The 23,072-nt window shown below is 38.8% G+C and overlaps 1 protein-coding gene and 1 long non-coding RNA gene across 2 annotated transcripts in view; one reads left to right on the plus strand and one right to left on the minus strand.

The window, feature by feature from the left end:
* Nucleotides 1–2,465: 2,465 nt before the first annotated feature.
* Nucleotides 2,466–23,072, minus strand: part of DPY19L1 (dpy-19 like C-mannosyltransferase 1) — a 38,330-nt gene continuing 17,723 nt past the window's right edge. The window contains exons 10-23 of the mRNA XM_083706441.1: nt 22,658–22,757; nt 21,299–21,376; nt 19,363–19,449; nt 18,161–18,226; nt 16,518–16,598; nt 15,377–15,478; nt 14,864–14,935; nt 14,424–14,464; nt 13,820–13,847; nt 12,415–12,534; nt 11,640–11,814; nt 11,065–11,164; nt 7,934–8,059; nt 2,466–4,624 (exon numbers count right to left, since the gene is read on the minus strand). Of these exons, the coding sequence (XP_083562567.1) occupies nt 4,468–4,624; nt 7,934–8,059; nt 11,065–11,164; nt 11,640–11,814; nt 12,415–12,534; nt 13,820–13,847; nt 14,424–14,464; nt 14,864–14,935; nt 15,377–15,478; nt 16,518–16,598; nt 18,161–18,226; nt 19,363–19,449; nt 21,299–21,376; nt 22,658–22,757 (1,333 nt within the window). The 3' untranslated portion in view covers nt 2,466–4,467. The remainder of the gene's footprint in view (nt 4,625–7,933; nt 8,060–11,064; nt 11,165–11,639; nt 11,815–12,414; nt 12,535–13,819; nt 13,848–14,423; nt 14,465–14,863; nt 14,936–15,376; nt 15,479–16,517; nt 16,599–18,160; nt 18,227–19,362; nt 19,450–21,298; nt 21,377–22,657; nt 22,758–23,072) is intronic.
* LOC310828717 overlaps nt 5,052–23,072 on the plus strand; it is a 296,140-nt gene continuing 278,119 nt past the window's right edge. The window contains exon 1 of the long non-coding RNA XR_014557086.1: nt 5,052–5,958. This is a non-coding gene — a long non-coding RNA (uncharacterized lncRNA). The remainder of the gene's footprint in view (nt 5,959–23,072) is intronic.

Here is a 23,072-nt window from a genome sequence, read left to right on the forward strand (position 1 = left end):
GGCAGAGCACATTGTGCTATTCCTATGTGTCTTTTAAAGGATAACCTGCACTGTGACCCTCTCCCCCAGTAGTATGAAAGGAAGTCAAAGGAATTTCATGTTGCACCAATTATTGCTTAAAGGTCAGTGTTTCGTGGCCGTTTTTGTCAAGAGTCACTTGCGGTATTGAGAGCAGAAATGGATTGATTCTCTGAGGTTGCTTCACTTTCAACATATTGATCTACATTAGCCTAAGCCATTGTAAGTTTAAGTGCTGTCACAAACACGGCTGAAGCAGTGTCCTTCCAAGGAAGCGAAAACAGCACGTAGGCTGCTGCATCAGCCACTGGGCTGTGTCTTGAAGAGCCCTAAGATAAGGAAAAGTGTGAGTCTCCACTATGCCAAGTCCAAGAATGTAGGGAAACTTTTTGATTTGCATTTAAAACTTTGCTGGCAAACAGAGGCTCCCCAACTCCTGCCGTTCCCCTGAGCACAGACCATTTGAGAATTGCTTGGGGTCTTGGAAGAGCGGATAGTGAGTTTCCTGCCTGTGATAGCAATTGTGATGCACTGTGCTGGATGCCGTACAGTTTTTAATTGTAGTTTCCCCTGGAATTCAAAATTGTAATGCACTATAATACAGTACAAGAAATAAAAGGCAAAAAAGAGAGTTAAAAATCAATGTGAATATTTGATGTGGGCAACCACAGGCCACCTGAATGAAGCTCACAAACCATAGTTTGGAAACCCACTGTGGAAAATTAATCATTTCTTTAGAAAAGTCTATACAATCATATTGAATAACAGAAGAACTATGTTAGATCTTTTGTATTTGCTCTAAGAATCATAGAATCATAGAGTTGGAAGAGACCACAAGGGCCATCGAGTCCAACCCCCTGCCAAGCAGGAAACACCATCAGAGCACTCCTGACATATGGTTGTCAAGCCTCTGCTTAAAGACCTCCAAAGAAGGAGACTCCACCACACTCCTTGGCAGCAAATTCCACTGTCGAACAGCTCTTACTGTCAGGAAGTTCTTCCTAATGTTTAGGTGGAATCTTCTTTCTTGTAGTTTGGAACCATTGCTCCGTGTCCGCTTCTCTGGAGCAGCAGAAAACAACCTTTCTCCCTCCTCTATGTGACATCCTTTTATATATTTGAACATGGCTATCATATCACCCCTTAACCTCCTCTTCTCCAGAAGATCAGGTGCCAAGCATTCCACCAGGAGGGTTATCATGCTTCGCCAGTATGTTTGCCTCCTTAAATACTCGATTGGCTATAATTTGATATTATACTACAAGTATTGCAAATTCTTTCAGTAGCCAAGCGTCACCAATTTAGCAGTATAGACCGTGTATACAAGGTCTTATCTTACTACACTAGGGATTATATAGCTATATCTGAAATTTCATGCATATCAGTTAATATCTTGACCCTCCTCCACAAAAATAGCTGTTTACTTGGCAGTTTTCCTGTCGTGAAGGCTGAAATTTCAATTCAGTGGAGCAGCGTCAAGATATTAACTGATATGCATGAAATTTCAAATATAACTATATAATGGACTGATTGACATTTTCCTCAGCCCCAGACTTTAAACACAGCCAGTTTCAGGTGAGGGAATGTTGGGATGATGGTACGTGAACATTATGAGATTCACATGGTGTTCTTTAGCTGTGATGCAAGGGAACTGAGCTTCATGGTGTAACTGAATAGGTTAGCAAGTCAGCAAATGGAATGTCACCTTTGCCCCTGCTCTCAATCCACCCACTCTGTCCCTACCATCACATCAAGCCAAGTATATCACAGCCAGTCTCTTTTGTTGCCAGAAAACCAACTGTAAGGCTGTTCTCACTGGCTTGGAGGAAATAAAAAGTAGTATTAAGAAGGGGCAGGAAATGGCTGGTGGCTTGAGTCATTGGTTTATTCCATTTTGAAGCTGGAATAACCCACAGAGAACTTTTTTTTATTATTCTGTGTCCAAACATATTCATTCTGACCCAAAACATCTGTCTTAGCATCAGAGATAAAGGGGAGGGCTGACGGTCCCCAAACAAACTTTTCTGTTGTCAGGATGCTCTTGGAATCACACCATTCATTGGAGGGACTCAAAACCTCTTCCATCAGTTTGGGGGTATCAAAACGCAATACCTTAAAAAAAAAGCAATATAAACTTTACACTACTTCATATCAAAAGGTGGGACTTCTGGTGAAAAGGCGACGAGGGTCCTGTCACTTTTAGTTTAATATGTGGTAGTCACCTTCCAAGACACTTGCAGATATGGTCTTGTTACACCCAATAACATTCTTATGATATTGAATATTTATTTATGGATATTTGATTTATAAATTGATGCCTTAAAACAATGGTGGAATTGCAGCTTTTAAAAAGAAACTTAAGGCTAACTGATGCCATTTTATAAATACTTGCTGACCAAATGTTCCAACGATAAAGTTTTCCAGAAATTATTACACAGAAGCACAAATATGAACAAAGCTTTTATTTTAACCACAAACATCAACAATTGGCATAAAATGCATAAAAATACAGTATTTTTGTGCTGTAATATAATTACAAAAGACATCTTCTTGAATGTTAATTTTCCACAGCCCAATCCTCATTAGTGGTTGTCTTAACAAATAGGAAACAAAATGAGGTTGTTGTTTTTTTTTAAAAAAATTCAACTAAAACCCTTTTTTTTAGCTCTCCTCACTTTAATCAATCTGAGGCACAACCAAAATATGGCTAATCCCTCTTATATCACTATTTTGAAATCCACTTTAATAGTCTATGTAATAAATTATGCTTCCTGCTGCAGAATTTACTACATTTAAGTCACAGACAACGCTGTGCCTGCAGTACAGAAGTTAAAATTCAACAGAGAGCTGAACAGTTTTCCAGATGGTTCCTTATCTAGATGATTTGCAATGTTTTTTAGTAGCTGTTGCATAAACAGAATTCATATTGCCTTTTGGGCAGAGTGTTCCCCCACCCCTCGCATATGACAATCTTGCTCTACCAATAAAAAAGCAAATTCCTGCCTGAAGTTGAGCTGTGCATCATCATCAGAATCTCACTAAAAGCAGAAATCAAAATACGTGGCAGTTTTTAAAAAAATTGGCAAAGATACTGTTGTAGATTATTTAATATTTGCCAAACTATTAGTTTTACTTTTACATAAATTAACTATTCTATGATGTATAAAAGAGCCACAAAAATTGAAATGAGTTTATTTCCATTTATTTTACATTGCTCTAGTGGTTACATTTTGTTTCTCAGGGAATGTTATTTCCTATCAATTTAGACACTCTTTCTACAAGGTAGGCAAAATATGTTCTATTTCTAAATTAAGGCCAAAGCATAAAAAGATTTTTCTAAACCCTGAAAACTTTTTCCTTGTTAATATTTCATATGTGCAAAATTTGTTAAGTTTTGTCTACTTTGGTGATAAACCATTTCAACAGCTGGTAGCAAAAATACTGCTTACTAAAATTAGTTTCATTGGTTTGATTTTAGCAACTACTTTAAAAAGAAGGCTGAAGATTGTGGATTGTGCACATTTGCCATCTAAAATATGAAATTCAAAGTTATTCAGAATAATTTCCATGTAGAACAAAAACTTAAAATATATTACCTAGCTCTAAAATGACCTAAAACATTGGGGATTTTTCATCGGTTTTCATAAAAACAGCCACTTGCACATAAATGAGATAGTGGAAACAATCCAATTCCTTCACAAAAAATATACATATTCATAAAAGGTGCAATATGAGATGCATGCTGGGGGAATGGGATTAGCAATATAATGTGGTGACTATGTATGGAATGCTGCGCCTTCCTAGCTATTTCAGGTTGAAAGATGCACTGACTATACTAGGAAAGATCATCCGCCTCTGCAATTTCACTGATTTTAAAACCTGGCATACTTTTCCACAGCCATTTTTGCTCACTTGCTTTGGATCAGTATTTATTTAAAAATGTTTAAACACATAAACATTTGCATAGCAAATTTTAAAGAACTGACCCAAGTCTACGATTGAGAATATTTTAAAAATGTCCTCATTGTAAAAGTCTAGTATTCCCTGCAGTATACTGTACTCCTGGCACCCTAGCACTTCCAATTCTGAACGTATTTATTCAGAAGCCGTTATCATTTACGTCAATGGAATGCACTTCCAAATAAATATAACTGGACTCACCATTTAAGGCTGATCCAATGAAGTAGCCCTATATGCAGCTACACGGTTTAAGATATGAAAAAGGGATGGAGCCTATGTAGGCACAAAGCTTTGGTTGCTACAACTGACAAAGGAACTTCCTGAGCACAGAATTCTCTGGAACGCAGCCAATGTCTAATGGTGCAATCCATTAAAATGAATGTCAAAAGTCCTGTTGGTTTTAATGGACTCTGAATTGAGAGCTCTCTTTTACTTAGTTGCCAGTTTAAAAAATACATATACTGTCAGAAAATGTGTTGCACTGAAGAGTCATTCCCGGGTAACTTCTAATACTTTGTATATATTGTTGTTGAACACTGTTCTGAAGTATGGCCTGGAATCCATGCTCATGAGGGTACACAAGGGAACTTTTCCAGCATTGGCAGTATCTTCTATATCCCAGATTTCTGGCATGCTGCAGCCGGGCCTAAAAGGGATTTAAATATTGTCAGCAAACAGGATACAGTGGTGCCTCGCAAGACGAAAAGAATCCGTTCCGCGAGTCTCTTCGTCTTGCGGTTTTTTTGTCTTGCGAAGCAAGCCCATTAGCGGCTTAGCGGATTAGCGCTATTAGCGGCTTAGCGGATCAGCTGTTAAGCGGCTTAGCTGATAAGCGGCTTAGCGGATCAGCTGTTAAGTGGCTTAGCGGATCAGCTGATAAGTGGCTTAGTGGCTTGGGAAAAAGGGGGGGGGGAGGAAAAAAACCCCGCAGGAACTCGCAAGACATTTTCGTCTTGCGAAGCAAGCCCATAGGAAATTTGTTTTGCGAAGCACCTCCAAAACGGAAAACCCTTTCGTCTAGCGGGTTTTCCGTCTTGCGAGGCATTCGTCTTGCGGGGCACCACTGTACACATCATTTGAGTGAATGGCGGAAGAACAACAGTGATCAAGTGTAATTATTTTACTGACAACAAAGTTGATACTTTCCCCCATGTCACTTTTTTACTTACTAAATCACTTTAATCCTAAGACCCCACTATCCATCCTCTAAAGCCTCTCCTAAGGGTTGAGGTCCCTCCTGAACAATGTGGGATGCAACTGGGAAACTTTCATTCCGTGAACTAGCCAATTTAGGATCTAGGCCAAAATTGGACACCATTTCACACTGTTTAGGCAGGGTCCCGACCCTCAGGAGAGGCTTTATCAAGTGTGCAGATGCCTGCTGGGGAGAGGGGTTGATAGGAAACTTTTCATCCACAACCTTTCTTAGGATCCATGCCACAGTGGTACCTTGGGTTAAGAATTTAATACGTTCCGGAGGTCCATTCTTAACCTGAAACTGTTCTTAACCTGAGGTACCACTTTAGCTAATGGGGGCTCCCGCTGCCACCGCACGATTTCTGTTCTCATCCTGAAGCAAAGTTCTTAACCTGAGGTACTATTTCTGGGTTAGCGGAGTCTGTAACCTGAAGCGTCTGTAACCCGAGGTACCACTGTATTAAAATCCACACCAACAGGATGGGTTCCTAGAATGTTGAAGGAAACGTGACACACTTTTTAATTTGGAAATCCGCCATGATGGAATAAGACCGAGCTGCAGAGTTATAAATAGTCACAGGGGGAGGTGAGCTCTTAATATGTCATTATATCTGTATTTCAAGTCCGAATTGGTCAATCTCCCCTGGAAAGGCTAATGTTTGATGCAACCGGTCTGGGAAAATTAACGAGCAAACGCCTAGATTTGATTTCATCGGAACTGAGAGAAGATGGCGTCTGCCGGCAGCGAAATGAATTTTGGATTGATTTGGCACAAACGCCAGCGTGTAAGACATACTGCAACAACAGCGGAGTCATACACATATGTTGCTACCAAAGGGTTAAGAGGTAGCAAGACGCTCTAATCACTGAGCAGCTGGAGGTCATTAAGCTTCCAGGAATGTGAGTTTGTATAAATAGTCAGTCACCCGTGTGTTTGTCCCTTTGGGTGTGTTTGCTGATATGTGTGCTTTATCGCCAGGGTGTTTTTTCTTTTGTAAATCTTTTGTTTGAGTTCCAAACCGCTTGCTCCAAGATTCCTCTTTGAAAAGATACTGCCTCTCCTGCCCTTCTTAAACCGCTGCGCGAAATGCTCTGCTGTAATGGGACTTGTGACGATGGAAGCGCACTGGACATTTACTTAGCATTAAACTAATTAAAGTTTAATGGGACAACATAAAATCCACACAGAAACACATCATTGCTTACTTCAACTTGCTTGTGGAAACATCTCAGAGGCCATGAAAGAAGGAAGGTTAACAACAGGAAGATTTAAAGGAACTATTGGAAAGACTATACAAGGCAACAGAGATATGAGATGATCAGAGGCCCCCTGAACTTGAAGCATGGGAAGTCCCAACAAAAAAATATATAATTTAGGCAGAATATTTAGACTATTTGATATGTATTTGTATAATTTGGAACATTTAATGTGGTTTGATTGGATTGTTAAAATAGGAAACTTAATAAAAACGATTTAAACAAAATAAAAAAATAAAATCCACACCAACATTTAAACAATGTAGTGGAATCTAGAGCAAAATACTATGAAAATTGGCATCCTTGCCAAGAAACTTTACAATGACAGTGCTGCTCAAGCAGCTTCATTCAGAATCTGTCTGCAGTCACAATATAAAATGACTCGAGGGATGAGGAGGAGGATTTAAATCACACACAGCTTTATCCAAGACAGGGGTAGCCAATGTAGAGCCCTCAATGTGTTTTGGACTCACATCCCCATTAGCCCCAGCCAGCAAAAGTCAGGGAAGACAGAAGCTGTATTCCCAACAAAACTAGGAGGAGGGGGCAGGCACAACCACATTGGCTGTCCCTGATGTAAAAACCCATTTAATTTCAATGACCAATCCTTACTAAGGGTCATCAAAAACTCAGGTTCCAAAGTTCCACAATGATGCTCATACGAACTTAAGAAAATCCTTAGAGATCCAAGTAGATCTTATTAATATTCAGAACATAAGAAGCAACAAAAAGCGTAATATATTGTATCTGACACAGCGGCTACAAAAGCCAAATTCTAATTTTTAAGGATTGCTTTGAAGATCACTTTCAACCATTAGCACCAACTGCCCAAATTCCAAAAACTAAAGGTGGACACCACCAATAAGAGTTGACCCAATGTCTCGTGGTTTATAGAAGGTGTAATGGTTATATGGGGTTGCTCGTGCGTAAGTTGCCGCCACTCCTAGCTAGGTGGCCTGGTTAAACCTTTCCTGGCTGGACAGCCCTTCACTTCGTGGCTGTTCAGTCGCTAGCAGAATCCGTCAGTGGGCGTTTCTTGAACCTCTTCCAGCAAAGCTCTTTGACGCCAAGTTGCCGCCTACTTTCCCTGCGCGGAAGTCTTCTGCGCAGGGTGGGTGTGGGTAGCGGAGGACCTGTGCTCTCCTCGCTGGTCTCCTGCGAAGAGTCCTGGAGCCTCCTCTCTGCTTCCCCCATCAGCCCCCCTCTATCCCTGGTGTAGCGCTGATTATCTTCCCCAGCTGGAGACCTGCCTCTCTCCTTGCTTGGCCCCTCTCCAGCATCGCTGTGGAGCCTTGCCTCCTCCACTAGTTGCAATGGCAGTTCCCTGACAGAAGGTGAGTGGCCAAATTCCCAAACCACCTCAGCATGACAAGACGTCACAGAAAAATCCCAAAGTTCTGCACCTGCACTTTCTCCTAACCAGCCGGTGCAAAGAAAGCACTCGAACCCCTTGATCACTGGTAGGAAAACATCAGGGTAAACTTACATACTGATTACTTACTTAGATCTCCTCAGGCACCAATTATCTTCTAAAATGTAGTAATTTACTCCCAACTTCAGCAATTCCCTTTTAACTTCTTTTGCTGGTTTTCGGCTATACATGGAATAAACTGTTTTCGTTCTTGCCCTAGGAGGAAGAGAAAGCTACAAATATACCAAGTAACCAATAAAAAAAAATAACTTGAGCAAACAATACACAGCGCATCACTGAAGTAAAGTGGAAAAGAATGTTTGCGGTATACAGCTAATTTGGTGTATTTTTAAAATATAGTTAATGACATACTTCATGAGATGTCTGACATATATATTTGTGGTAAAATACACAGGAGGATAAACAAAACTAGTAAGATAAGGACTGAAGGAAATGGAAAAAGCACATACTGGTAGCTAATACCTGATTTAGTTAACATTTGCCAGAAAAATCAGAAACAAATATGAAATAATTTCTGGAGCACAAATCCTAACCCCAAATGGAAGGAAGGTGGTTACTTCCTGAAGTGTAAGAACAGAAAGGGAAAAGCCTCACTTACCATGAGTTTTATTTTTAGTCAAGAGGCAAGGGACAGGGAACAGCAAAGGGTTAACTCCTCCTGTGGAAGAAGGCAGTGCCAAGCAAAAACCTGGTGCTGGATCCCAGGGAGAACAGCTCTCTCAGGTTCAGAACTCAACTTTAGTAGGAAAAAACCCAGTACCACAGCTCCGACACAGGGTGCAAAACGGGCAGACTTTTGGCTCAACAACAATGACTAAGAAAACACACATAGGCCTAACATTGTATGTCAATGTGTTTTCTTCTGGGGATGTGTCCTTCAACAGGAGGGTTTTCCAGCTGGTATTTTAAGCAGGTCTTTGTCCCACCTTGGAATATAGGTAACTGTTTTGGTGTTGCCCTCTTAATTGCTAACTAAGGTTGGGAAGATGGACTTTCCACGAACTTCCATTATAGTAAGCAGGTAAGAGAGCATGGATATTCAACCAGTTATTTAAATATTCTGTGACAGAGATGCATTTTCCATGTTTCGGTTAAATGAGATCCTGAGTGGGGAGAGGCATTGCTTTTTGAGTTTGTATTCTGCCAAAGGGACTAAGACCAAGGCCAAGCTCAGATTAGGCAAAATCCAAGCAAAACAGGAAGCACACACTGGGCAGATCTGTGTGAAGCTTAGGCTGAAGAATCATATGAGCAGGCTTGAATGGTGTTGCTTTAACACAGACTAAGACTTACATAGAGCTGCAGTTCTGTGTCAGTGTCTAGTTCCACCTCTTATGAAGAAAAGCTAAAGGGGCTTTGTCTGTTTCCACAACTGTTGCTTCTAATGGAACAGGGAAAGTACCATTGGTATCTAACTGAGCCATGGCCACCTCAGCGCTGCAGACCCGAGGTTACTATTGTTCTTGGTGCATCTCTAAAGGGAGTCCCTCTTTGCAGATTGGAGTCCTTGGTCTACCATCACATGGCTTGACAAAGCTACTGGAGAACTCTGAAAGGAGGAAAGTGGCCACAGCAACTGGTGGGAGCAGTGATTGCCCCGAAGTGTCATTTGGGCTGCTGAAATACATAGGGCAAGAACCTTTGCCATGGATGTGATGTTGGCTTTGTTGGACAACATTCAAAGTCCTGGTCACCACCTTGATCTTTGTGATGCGCTCTGGGGAGAGCAATATCAGTCCCTCTGTATATTTGGCTTCTTGAGGTGAACAGAACTAGACCTTCCCTCACTATGCTTCCCTCTCCCATCTGTTTAGAAGCATTAGGTAAAGTTAAAGGGACCCCTGACCATTAGGTCCAGTCGTGACCGACTCTGGGGTTGCGGCGCTCATCTCGCTCTATAGGCCAAGGGAGCCGGCATACAGCTTCCGGGTCATGTGGCCAGCATGATTAAGCCACTTCTGGCAAACCAGAGCAGCGCAAGGAAACACTGTTTACCTTCCCTCCGGAGCAGTACCTATTTATCTACTTGCACTTTGACGTGCTTTCGAACTGCTAGGTTGGCAGGAGTAGGGACCAAGCAACGGGAGCTCACCCTGTCGCAGGGATTTGAACCGCCGACCTTCTGATCAGCAAGTCCTAGGCTCTGTGGTTTAACCCACAGCGCCACCCGTGTCCCTCCTAGCAGCATTAGGGAAAACAAAAAAGGCTGAAGAAAAAGCAGGGGTGGGGGAAGTTCTATTGCCAAGTAGGATCTCTTTAATAGCAAGGAGATGCTGATTTGAAATCAAAGACAGAACCACAAAACTGAAAGGACTCTCCTCCTTGGGAGGAATGCAAATATTTTGCTGTCTTTTGTCAAGCCTTGCTTTCTTTTAGAGGAGGAGTTTGCCCTTTGCTGATGCCTGCTCTCCATCTCGTTGATACAATAGCAACTCACACTCTTTATTTTAAGCCAGGAGAAACCACAGGATTAGTGAGCTTGCATGCCTGAAGGAAACAAATCTATCGCTGACTTACTCATCTCTCTCTACAGCAAAGCTTCTGTCTAAAGCCAATAACTATATTTTATTCATCCTATTTTAATCAATTAAAAAGCAATACAACATAATGCTATATTAAATCGGTTGTTTATTATTTGAAACTACCCAGCTAATTTCAAACTCATCCAACCCTGTATTTTAATCTTTCCTCCCAAACAATACAAAATACGATTTGCTCAGTCCACCACCACCTTTGAGCCATCTCTATAGATCATACTCCAGTCACCAGCTTCCCATTTAAAGCACCCAGTGACAACCAGTTGTTTTTTTAATCCAAGAGTATGATCATTTGTGAACAATATATTCAAGTACACAGGAGGCCAGAGATCTCTATACAAGTATAATAAACCAAAGGACCTGAAGAACACAAGCCAGACCCATTTCATTGTTTGTTTCAACAAAAAAGGTACATGCTGCACCTGTAGAACCTCACAGAATCATAAAAAAGAGATAAGATTACACTAATCAAAAGTGGAAACAGCATTTTAGATGCAATCTGCAAAAGTCCAAGTATCCCAGCACACAAAGCTCCAGCTCATATAATTCAGGGAGCAAAAGGCACAGCTTTTATTCCCAATTTTTAGAAGTCTTGTTACATCAATTTCCTTGCTGAGTAAATCAGAATATAGCTAACCTTAAAATTTGAAGTTTAAATCTTACCGTAAGCCTGCATCTTCATAATGAGGATGGTTCACGATAGGCCGAAGAGCAGACAATTTTACACTTGCCATTGTAGGCATTGGACCCGCAAAAACAGCATCTGAAAAAGAAAATTAAAAATCAAACAATTGAGCATAGTATTGTAAAAATGTAGAATAAAGTAAAGATGACTAAACTTTTTAAAAATCAGAGCTCAAAATGTACATTCATATTAATACATTCAGGCATGACATCATTCTTAGTGGCAAAACTAAAACTACATCAGATTTCATCTAATACTCTAATTGTTCTTACATTGTTCTTGATATTTTAAAGTTATAATACTTCAAATTCTCTACTTAATACAAGTCTTAATGTACTATAAAACAATACAGTTACAGAAACCTTAGAGACTGGTCCTTTCATTCTTATGTCACTTACTATAAAACACAACACTGGGGAAAACAGCATAATAATCCTGTTCTTCAACACAGGACACAAAATTGCTGCTTGCCTTATGATAGCTGCTGTAGCAGATACTGGGGGGAAAAAAGCACAAAAGCACAAAAAAGCAGGGGGTCAAGTGTTTGTTTTACCTGGTTTGGTCTTTTCTTTTATCCATAACAGTAGCTCTTCCTGGGGCAAGTTGCTAAATTCTCCCACAATGCTCCATTCTCTTTGAAGGTTTGCTACTCCTTCAAATGCCATCATTGCTAAAATCGCAAGAACAAGTGTTCCAGGCTGGATTTTGCTAAACAGCCATCCAAACAGCTGATATGAAGAAATTAAAAGCCATTTAACTTTACATAAAACTTAAGTTTCTAAATTTCCATTTTTTCAAAACACCAGCTAAACAAATTACACAGAAAAACATGACAACTCAGTTCACAATACATTTTCCACTGAAATTAACAATAACCATAAACTCTAATATCAATATTAAAAGTATCCACTGTAGCACAGTGTGTTTATCTCCTTGCATGTTAATGCAATCAAAATTAAAATAATTAAGCTGTGTCATTTTATTGACTAAGGCATGGATGCTCTGTATGTATATCATCATTGACCACTGGAACAAATCTATGTTGAGAGATGACATTAGACAAAGGTATTGTCACTAACACGAGTTTCCATTGATTTCTTATCCTTTATATTGTATATATGCAGTTATGTTTTCTGTCAGCTCACAATATTTTGATAGAATGTTTTTTCTGTATTGCGTATTTAATAATAAGTATATATTTTTGCAATTCTATAATCAAGTAATTCAAAATATTAAACATTTGGCATACTGAAATGCTATATCAGCCCCTCTGTAAAACATATTAAGTAAATTACTACATCAGCCGGACAAATAAAACAGTAGCTTACTTGCTTTGAACATATCAAGGATGCCATGATGCACATATGAGGTGTCAGAAACAGCTTTAGTCTCATAAATAAAATAGCAAGAACAGTAAAAAATATAAGCTGCAGTGCATGGTATACTATCTGAAAACAAACAAACACACACAAAGGCATAAGAAAATAATGCTTCTTAAAAGAGCTGTCAAAACTATGAACATAAACCTACTAACTATAAGAAAGAAGGTTTACCTTTTTATATAGATGCTCCTTGGAGCACTGCATTATTTTTATATTTAAACCCAGGGGAGAGAAAGACTATGAATGAGAGACAAAACATTTTAGAAAGATGAATACCCCTGTGGGAATGGAAGAGACTAGTTTGAAGCTCAATTTTAATGGCTGCGTTTTTCTGTACATTTATTAAAATAACTGAATTCCATTTCCTTCTGGTTTTATCCCACACCACCACTCTAATCCAACAATGATTTGGATGCAAATAACCCATACCGATGAGTTTCAGAGAAGATAACTCTGATGTGTAAATGGAACTTCTGGTATAAGTATAAGGATTTACTCATTCTCTTTAATGAAGAATATGCCCGCTTTGCTGCCTGGACCTGTCCTTCTACACTGAAGGAAATATTATGCATTTCTTCTGTGTGCGCACAATGCATGTGATTAAAGGTAAACTGTGGCTAGGCTTCAAGTAATCAATAGGGGTGTTGTGAACATTCAAGCAATACTGGGGCAAAGTATTGGGGCGCATACATGTTCCCAGGCCCATTCTCATCCTGATATTCTTAAATCACCACCACCACATCCACTTGTTCCATAAATTCCCCACAAAGTACAGGAAGATGTTAAATGCCTCTGCAGAGCATCTTTCCCCTCTGGGGACTGTGTCTTCGTCCCAGAATCCCCAACAGAAACCGATAGCACATCATTTCCCCCCGAAAGCAGGCTTTGGAGGGTTTCTACCCTTCAAAATTGACACCTGCAGTGTTATGTTTTCACTGGAGGTTTTAAGATTGGCAATCCCAATCCTGGGCAGGAAAAAATAAGATGCAGGGAGATTTAAGATGTTGGACGCTCTCTCTTTGCCCTTGCCCCAAAGTAAATTTCTGAGCTCTGAGGCAGGAATACTTCACACCTATGTAAAAGAATAGTTTGATGTAAATCCACACCAAACAAGCAGTTTTTGTCCACGTCAAACAACTCGGCAAGGAAACTGGCCTATGTTCGCAATTTTAATTCAAAGAACCCTGATGTGCACCACCAATTTAAACTTGTGCAATCATTTCCCACTATCTCCATTGTTTTTCTGAAATCAGCACTTCCATTTCCCACAGAAGGTAACTTTTCTAAACTTATCGAGGGAGAGCTCAATAAGCAGAGTTGTAACATAATTCATGCAGGATGAGATCCTTACCTCCCCATGATTGAAATTATCCTCCTGTCTGAACAAAGAACAGTAAGATTGTTATTTGTTTATTGCATAGAATCAATATGCCTTATGCTACAAACAGTTATTTATAGAACACATCTTCTGTTTACAATCAAACTAAATTAAAAATATAGCAGTGTTTTTAATTTATAAGTCCCTTAAGTTATTACAAAGTTACAATAAAACTGTTACTACTAAATTTAATTTGTAAACTTATTTTTTATCAATCTGGGGGCTATTCATATGTACAGATGCTCTGATGCATTTGTTAAACTGCAGTAAAAGTCTTTCATTAATTTCCAATTTTCAGTAGGATCACTGCTTTTAAAAATGTAATTACAGGGCATGGAAGACTACATGGCAAGACCGCTATAGGCACACTAATTGCAACCCAGCTAGATTACTGGCATGTTCACAAGGCATAATAAACATTTACTTGCTGTACATATTCATTCCACAAAGTGATGGGAAAACTAACTGGAGACTAGAAGTAAACGATAGGAGCAAAGCTTGGCTGTACAATTACATATAGTCCTTTAGGTAATAATTCATTTAGTGGATTTGCACTCTCATTTCAAAATTTATTTACCTTTCAGATAATTCCTTGCGACACACAACATGTTGAAATGTCTGTGAACAGACAAGAACATGTTTTAAATAGCCTTTCCTCTAAAGCAGATTTAATCATATGCCAAAATTACAATTTCCCAAAGGTTAACAGACCAAATTTTCCAATTACATACTTTGGAATAATTGCTCTTTTTAATATCAATTCCTTCTTCGGGATTATGTAGACTAGATTTTCATTTTTGGTAATCAACATGCATGTCTTTAAAGATGCCTGCAGAAATCAGTCTGGTATATAACGGAACATGTAGCTGAAAGTCCAGATCCAAGTTCATATATCTTTTTGTATGTATGTGCAAATACATGCATGCTAGACATAATCAAATTTAAGTATTAATTGCCTCCTTTTAGCATAGTATACACACTAAATGTAAACCAGATGAAAAACAGCAAAGACCTTACCTTCATAACAATTACTGAAAAAACGACAAGAACTACCGGAAGCAGAAGTGTCTTCATGTACTTTATAGGAGTCTGAAACACAGTTTCAATGGGTGGTAAATTTTATGCACAGTAACTTTTCTTACAAAACCATTTTCTTTTAAGACATTCTTACTCTAGATTTTCACAACGAACCTCTCCCCAACTTATTCTATCCAAGAAAAATTGTCAAAACTATTGTGCAGTTAATCTGAATGTTTTTCAGTGATTCCATTTGTTCCCCGAAGCTTTCAACCTTCACTGTTCATGAACATAAATTATCGCCTGTAATAAAGTCATGACACTGATACTTTATCCAAATATTTTGTTCTACCAACTGCTAACTCAGTTTCATTACGCAATAGAATAATCCTGAATTGTTATATTTGTTAAAAAAAATAGCATTCCAATCAAACATTATTTTTTCTGATTAAGGAAGAAAAAACTGCAAAAACATTAAAGTGTTCCATACACCATCCACAGATTTTTAATTACCTGTTTTTCCATGAAATCAAACTCCACAGCACATGTGTACATTGAAGTATGAAAATCTCTATAACCAGTAAATTTTGCCTTCAGCAGGTTGCTTATATGAGCCTGGTAAGAAATTACAGTGAAAATGTTTGTTAAATGCATTATTTCAGAGATTAAAAAAAAAATAGAGTGGAAGGTACAAAATGTTGGATTATGCTACATTAAGATTGGTTCAATACAAATAAAAGACCATGGAAATGTCTGAGAAAAAGAACAGCAGTTAATTTGCCATGTTAAGAATAAACAACTTGTAGACCATGTAGTAGACAGTAGGTGAGGGGTTGTCAACTTTTTGGGTGGGTGAGCACATTTGAAATTTTAAACATTGGCAACCCCTGGCCACAGATAACTGACATGTTGCAGTTTTATTAGATGAAATTCGCAATGAATTCAGTGGAAGATTATATGTGTTTAATTCTTAAGGTGCATGAAGAAGATGATTGTAATTTTTACACTATATAAAGTTTAGAATTCAAACTTTGTGCTCAGAAATGTATGCTCTATGAAAGAGAGAATTTGGGGTGGTGTTTGTTTAATAATAATAATAATAAATTTTTATTTATATCCCGCCCTCCCCAGCCAAAGCCGGGCTCAGAGCGGCTAACAACAGTAAAATAATACAGCATTCTAAAACCAATTCATTATAAAATCAGTTCAAATCAAATTAATGGCAACCATTGGGAGGGGGTCAGGCTGTGCCTTGGCCAAAGGTCTGGTTTTGAGTGCTTTACCATCCTGACATTTTATTTGATTAAAAGAATCAAACAACTACACTTGAAAATTTTGCTGAGTGTTCACCAACGAATGTTTCTTTTCAATAGTTTGTAACACTTAATTGTCAATAAATTCTCAGAGTCCCCTATAAAAAGAGACTGATTTTTAAACCACTATGAGAACTGTAGCTCTGTGAAGGGAATAGGGGCTCCAAACAATTGTCAGCACCCTTAAGAAACCACATATCCCAGTATTCTTGGGGGGAGTGGGGATTGAAGTGGTGTGCTACAGCTTTAAATGTACAGTGTAGATGGGGCTATATGATGAAGAAGACATACAAGAAGAATTCTGACAGTGAACAAATGAAACAAGGAAGTTTTAAACTTACATCATCAGCTGTTCCAAATATTAGGCACATCAAGAACTTCAAGGTAATTGTCCCCAAAAAGCAAGAAAATCCTTCAATGGCCTGTAAAATGAAAGGCATGGTTCAACTGAAGAGCAGAAGCAAAACTCAGCATTTAATACAAGAGGTACTTTAATTAAAATATATATTATTATGGAACTGTTTCTCTTATTCTTATCTACAATTTTTTATTACGCTGTGTGAGAGCTGAAATGGCAGGGTTTTTAAAATTAAACCAAGTACTATTGGTGAAAGTGAAGTCAAGTTTTTTATACCACAGTGGTACCTCAGGTTACATACGCTTCAGGTTACGTACGCTTCAGGTTACAGACTCCGCTAACTCAGAAATAGTGCTTCAGGTTAAGAACTTTGCTTCAGGATGAGAACAGAAATCGGGCTCCGGCGGCACAGCAGCAGCAGGAGGCCCCATTAGCTAAAGTGGTGCTTCAGGTTAAGAACAGTTTCAGGTTAAGTACGGACCTCTGGAATGAATTAAATACTTAACCTGAGGTACCACTGTACTTTCATGCAAAATTTAATATTCACTCCCTCTGACACTGAATTTGGATGGGCTATGCTGATGGATTTGTGGCCAAAACAGAGATACCCATGGACACAAGGAAAGATTAAGCATACTGGAGGCATTCGGGAGTATACAAAACACTTTGAAAAAAACACCTGCGAAGGATAGTCAATATTTCTCCCTAAACAGGTCAACTAGCTATTGTACATGCAACCTCTCAAGAATACAGGAGAACAGCAAGAAATAAGTGCACATAGCCCACCAAGATGCCAGAGACAGTTACTTGAGGTTTAGAGCAGAGTGAGGTCAGGAGGAAACCAATGCCTACAAAGGGCTATCCAACCAGTCCCTCAGAATGCCAGTCACCTGCACTGAGCTGTGATGCCAGCATCACACAGGTGACAGGTTTAGAACCGAGAAGAGGTTAAAGGCAATACTAGACCGTGCAGCATCGAGAGCATGGGAGATGTCCTCTGATGCTTCCCTTTTCCAATTCATTTACTACTTTGGCTTCCCATCTACAGAGCTCGTTCACAGTATGTGATGAATTCAAGGATTCAAGGCAATAGTCACACACAAACACACCCCACTCCAGCTGACATGTAATGCCAACAGAGAAGTGAAGGGCTGCACGAAGCAATCTCAGAGCGCAGCATTTCATTCAGGTCTTACTTGTTAATAAGAAAGATGAGGTTATAGAAAACAAAATGATCTGCAATGCATCTATTTCATGTAGTGTTCTGTCTCAAGAAGCCCTTAGCAAATCAAACAGGAACTGACAACATTAGCAAAGTGCAGTTATTCAGCTTACCAAAAAGTTGCTTAAAAGGGACAACAGTCTCCCAATAATTTATTCTCCTTAATAAATACAAAATGCATTCAGGTGCAACACCAGCTGTCAATCACTCACCTGCTGGCCAAGGACCCCCAAGGCCTTGGGATAGCCTTCCATCAGCCCAGCCCAGCCCCTTCTCTGCTAGGCCCTGATGCTTTTCAGTAACATGCGCCAATGCTGGCTTTGAATGGAAACTATCACCTACAACTCATCCTACTGACCAACATAGCTGGTAATAAATTTATAACACGAAATGTCAATCCTTACCCATACGCTGATACCTCTTCTACTACACATTTTCAGGATGTATTCAGGACCCAGTTCAAGAATACCCTGAAAATAATTAAATTAGTTCATTAAACAGCAATTTCTCTCAAATGGAGTCCAGAAGGATGAAATAATAAGTCAAAATGAAGTTAGAAAATGCTCAAAACCAGCATTGTAAAAGTATTAATACCAGACATTGAAATTATTGGTTTTATTGCATTACACTTCCATAGAACACTGAAACCCATTGTTACTGTTTTTTAAACATATACTGTGCTGTCTGTTGTGCAGGATTCTATTGTACAATGGCACAAACTATTTGCACATCACATAATTGGACTTAGGCAGACCCACGGACGTCCAGTTTTGCAATATGTTAACCCAATAACCACATGACAGCATGGAAACAAGTAGTGAGCTATGCATACGTACACTTCTCCAAGAACATACATAACCAATCATCCAAAAAGACAAACCAGGAATGTCAAAGGACCACCCTATAGTGTCATTCTGCTATCTTTTTGAAGCTGTACTACATGCATACTTCTTTTTATTTAAAACAAAAAAATTCCTTCCAGTAGCACCTTAAAGACCAACTAACTTAGTTCTTGGTATGAGCTTTCGTGTGCATGCACACTTCTTCAGATACCTTCACACTACCTTCAGATACCTATCTTTTTATTTAGTTCACTATTTTTGGCTTTCATAAATTATGAAAAGTTATATAATCACCAAATAAAGGGAATGTTACTTCTTCCTGCAAACCTATGGTGCTCAGAAGTTGCCTGTATTCAGATTAAGTTGTTTTCAGAGCATGAGACTTGCCTCTTGTTTATTAAGCTGATCCAGAAGATGGAATTCTGATGCATATTATAGTGCTCTTGAAAACCTGAGTTCTTCCCCATTCACTGTAATGTCAAGGCACACAAATCCATTGTGACAACAGCATTTGTTCCCAAACCACAGTGAGTAGGAACACTCACAAGGGGCTCTACGTATTCACTGCAAAATGATTCATCCTTTTGGATAAAGCTTATATCTGAAATGGTAAAATCTCCTGTCTCCAAGTAAATAACCAGTATCTCCACCCCACCCCACGTCCCAGCCTATATGAAGCGTTTTGTTCAGGTAATCTTGTAAATTATTGCAGTAACTCAGTATAGTACGACAAAGGATTCTTGAGTATTCCTTAACTAACTTACCCAACTAATTACCAAAAAGGCAGCATAATATGATGTCAGCAACATAGAGTTTCCAAACATAAGGACAAAACATACTCCAAGTGATGCCTAAAGGGATATAAACATTTGAACATATTTTAATGCAATCTTTAAGCTAATAATGGATGTGACAGATGCAGTGTCTATGAAAACACTAAGTTTTATTAAATCTTATTAAATCTTAAGACACAAAAGATGCTATCTTGAAACAGCTTTATTTCATTGGAAATATTTCTTATCACAATAACGTAGCTTCCTAAAACAATTTTTATGAGAATCTCCTAGAATATGCAAAATATGACAATATATTGCTCTTATGTACTATCCACAGCACCATACTTAATACTAAACTAACATGTCAGAAAATAAATAAAAAGAATCTAGTGTTAAGCTGTTACCATATTTTTTGCTCTATAAGACTCACTTTTTCCCTCCTAAAAAGTAAGGGGAAATGTGTGTGCGTCTTATGGAGCGAATGCAGGCTGCGCAGCTATCCCAGAAGCCAGAACAGCAAGAGGGATTGCTGCTTTCACTGCGCAGCGATCCCTCTTGCTGTTCTGGCTTCTGAGATTCAGAATATTTTTTTTCTTGTTTTCCTCCTCCAAAAACTAGGTGCGTCTTGTGGTCTGGTGCGTCTTATAGAGCGAAAAATACGGTACATGCTGTAGATATGCAATATAAGTCTATACATGTCTACTCAAACGTCTCATTCATTTTAAAGGGACTTAAGCTGAAATAAGCAAAAAAGCAAATACACACTTTCATTTTTGGTCTACAACCCCCCCTCCCTTTATGAAAAACTTACAAATATAAACTTTTATATTTCTTTTTTAATAAAGAATTCGGCCTCTTTTTGTATCATGACATTCAGAATTATTATTTTCCAGAAAATTTGTAGATAGCCTTGCTTGTCCATGGGGGGTGGGGGGGAGAGATAGAAGTAATACATGTATTCAGGCCAACTAAATTGCCACAATACAGTATAGCACAAGAACTTGCTCAAGTTCACTTTTTAGGCTGGATAGCAAGCAAAATTACCACCACCACCAGGGGAAGAAAATGCTGAGCATGATGGGAATGCCCCAAATCTACTGACACAGGGATGTTACTTTTCATTGCAGTGATCTTGGGGCAGGGCTAGGGCAGTCATGTGATGTTGGGGACAGGCCCCCAGTCCTTGCTGAACCTGAAAGTGCTCCCCTCTCCCCATGCCCCCCCCCCAAAAGACAATGCCTAAAGTCTGCAATTTAAAATATCTTTATACAGGTGTGCAGGAAGGTATTACACAGACCTGGCTGAATACCCAGCATGAAGAAGTGTCCTAGGGAACTCAACATGTCTGTTCACTAATGTGTGACATTTGTTTGTCCTTATAAAAGTGTTACCCTTAGGGCTGTAACTCTTGAATTTTTCAGAAAGCTACAATGTATTTGAAAAATTCACATCATTTTTCATTTTCCGTTTTCCTTACCCTTCATAGTGGAAAGTCATCTCTTGGGTCAGGTGCTCAATGAATCTTAGCACATATTCTGTATATTTGGTGGGATATAGGAGTGATCATCAAGCTTGCACACTCTTTGTTTTAACTGAATTTATATACCTCTCTATATCTGGGGGTCTCAGGGCGGTTCACTCTCCCATCAAAGCACACAGAACCTTTAACACAAACTAGGACCTGCACATTTAAATGTCTAATTGGATGGAGGATAGTTCACCTGAGTGGAATAGGGGAGTGAGAACTTAAAATCATATGCAGCACCATTTTCTGATAAGAATAAGCCTCCAAGCAATTTAGTTTCTTTCTTCAGTTGCCTTCTTATTTCAAAAACCAACTCTGTGTCCACTATATTCATGATTCAGAAGTAGGTAACTTTAAGAAATTGATTCTACCCCTAAATAATTTAAGACTAAGTATTACCATATGTGCATAAAGTATCTTCTGTAGTTTGGATGAATCAATCAATCCTAAAATATAAATTCCAAAAACTGATGCCACCTGCAATTGAAAAGAGTAAAGTAATTGAAAAAAAGTTCTGTTGAGATCATTATTAAGTAAATTAGCTAGGTTCCAAACTACCATGCAATTCCTTCCGGGAGACATGGGGGTGGGCTGGGGTGGGGACTATTTCTTATGTGAGCCTAAACAGTAGTAAAGAATTACCTGACATTCAGAAGACATCTTAAGGCAGCCCTGTTCAGGGAAGTTTTTAATATACTGTACTGTTTTTAATATACTGTACTGTTTTTAACACTGATTGGTAGCCGCCCAGAGTGGCTGGGGAAACTCAGCCAGATGGGTGGGGTATAAATAATAAATTATTATTATTATTATTATTATTATTATTATTATTAGTTTGGATCCTGGCAGTTGCATCACAAGTAATCTGAAGAGATCAGCCACTTCTATGAAAAATTGGAAAGTGAGGCACTGCAAAATGTCTTTTCCAAAGACAATGTGTTTGCATCATTGTAACAATAAAACACAAGAATCACCATTCAACATCACAGGATTGATTAAAGTTATTTTACCCATGGCAACTATCTCTGAGGGTGAATTTGACACACTTTCAGTAATGGCTACTGAAGCCACTGCATTAAACTCAGGAAAGAAGCAAAGGGTGTGTTTACCCATAATGTTAAGTCATGATTTGTTCAATAAACCACAAGTTGTCTCAAAGACAAGCAAACCATGACTTGCTTCTCCAAAGCTTGGTTTATTTTTCTCCCATCTACTCATCACTCCTTGGCCTGAGTTTCCTGCCAAGCAGAGATAGGAGCAAAGGTTTCTGTAGGGAAAGCGTAAATGAAGGCTTACTAGCTACTCATGCCTCTAGGTTGGTGAGTATCTGGGGAAGGTCTGACCAAATATTAACCAAGGATGTTGTGTGCAGATAGAATGCTAACCCAACACAAAGCACACTTTGGCTAAACAAACCATGGCTTAGGGTTATAAGTAAATCAGACCATGGAATTATTGTAATGCATTCCTTGAACACATGCCCACCATGCAATACAAATTACACCATGAGCTTATTTGTACAAACATACGCATACTGTAATGCATACACCCTCCCACCATCACAAAGGAACCAGCTATGAAGAGAGATAGTGAAGAAGTGCAGCAGCAGCAGTCCTGGTCCTCAACTGAGCCTGCACCTCCCACAAACATATGTGTGAACTCTATTGCTACACACCTTATTGAACTGTTATTTGAACTGCGCTATAAAATAGAAATGGATAATTAGAATTCAGATCACTTTTACTGAAATTTTCTTACCTGTGTTAGAAGAACAAACTGAGCAAACTGCCACGGAAGCATGAAAAAAACATTAGAAACAGATAGTGCAATCAGGCTTCTTCTATTAACATTCTGAGTCCTTGGAGAAAAAATAAAAGAGTAGTAAGTTCAGTATTAGGATTGTTCATGAATGTGAAGATCAATAGAGAATGAACTATTTCAAATGAACTATTTCACTTACATTAGTCAGCTAAAAATCTATAACTTTAAAAACTTTGAATAAGCCTCAATGATATGGATTCTCACACTCATAATGAACTGTAAAGTAGAAATTTACACACACAAAGGATATGCAAATCAAAATGTATGTACCTGTGATATTTCTCATCACCATTGTAAAACTATTGTGTCAACACAGGGGAGGAAAACCCTCAGTAACATTTTCCTCTAATGT

Source organism: Podarcis gaigeae (genome assembly GCF_964106915.1).
Source record: "Podarcis gaigeae genome assembly, chromosome: 12".
Lineage (NCBI taxonomy): Eukaryota > Metazoa > Chordata > Lepidosauria > Squamata > Lacertidae > Podarcis > Podarcis gaigeae.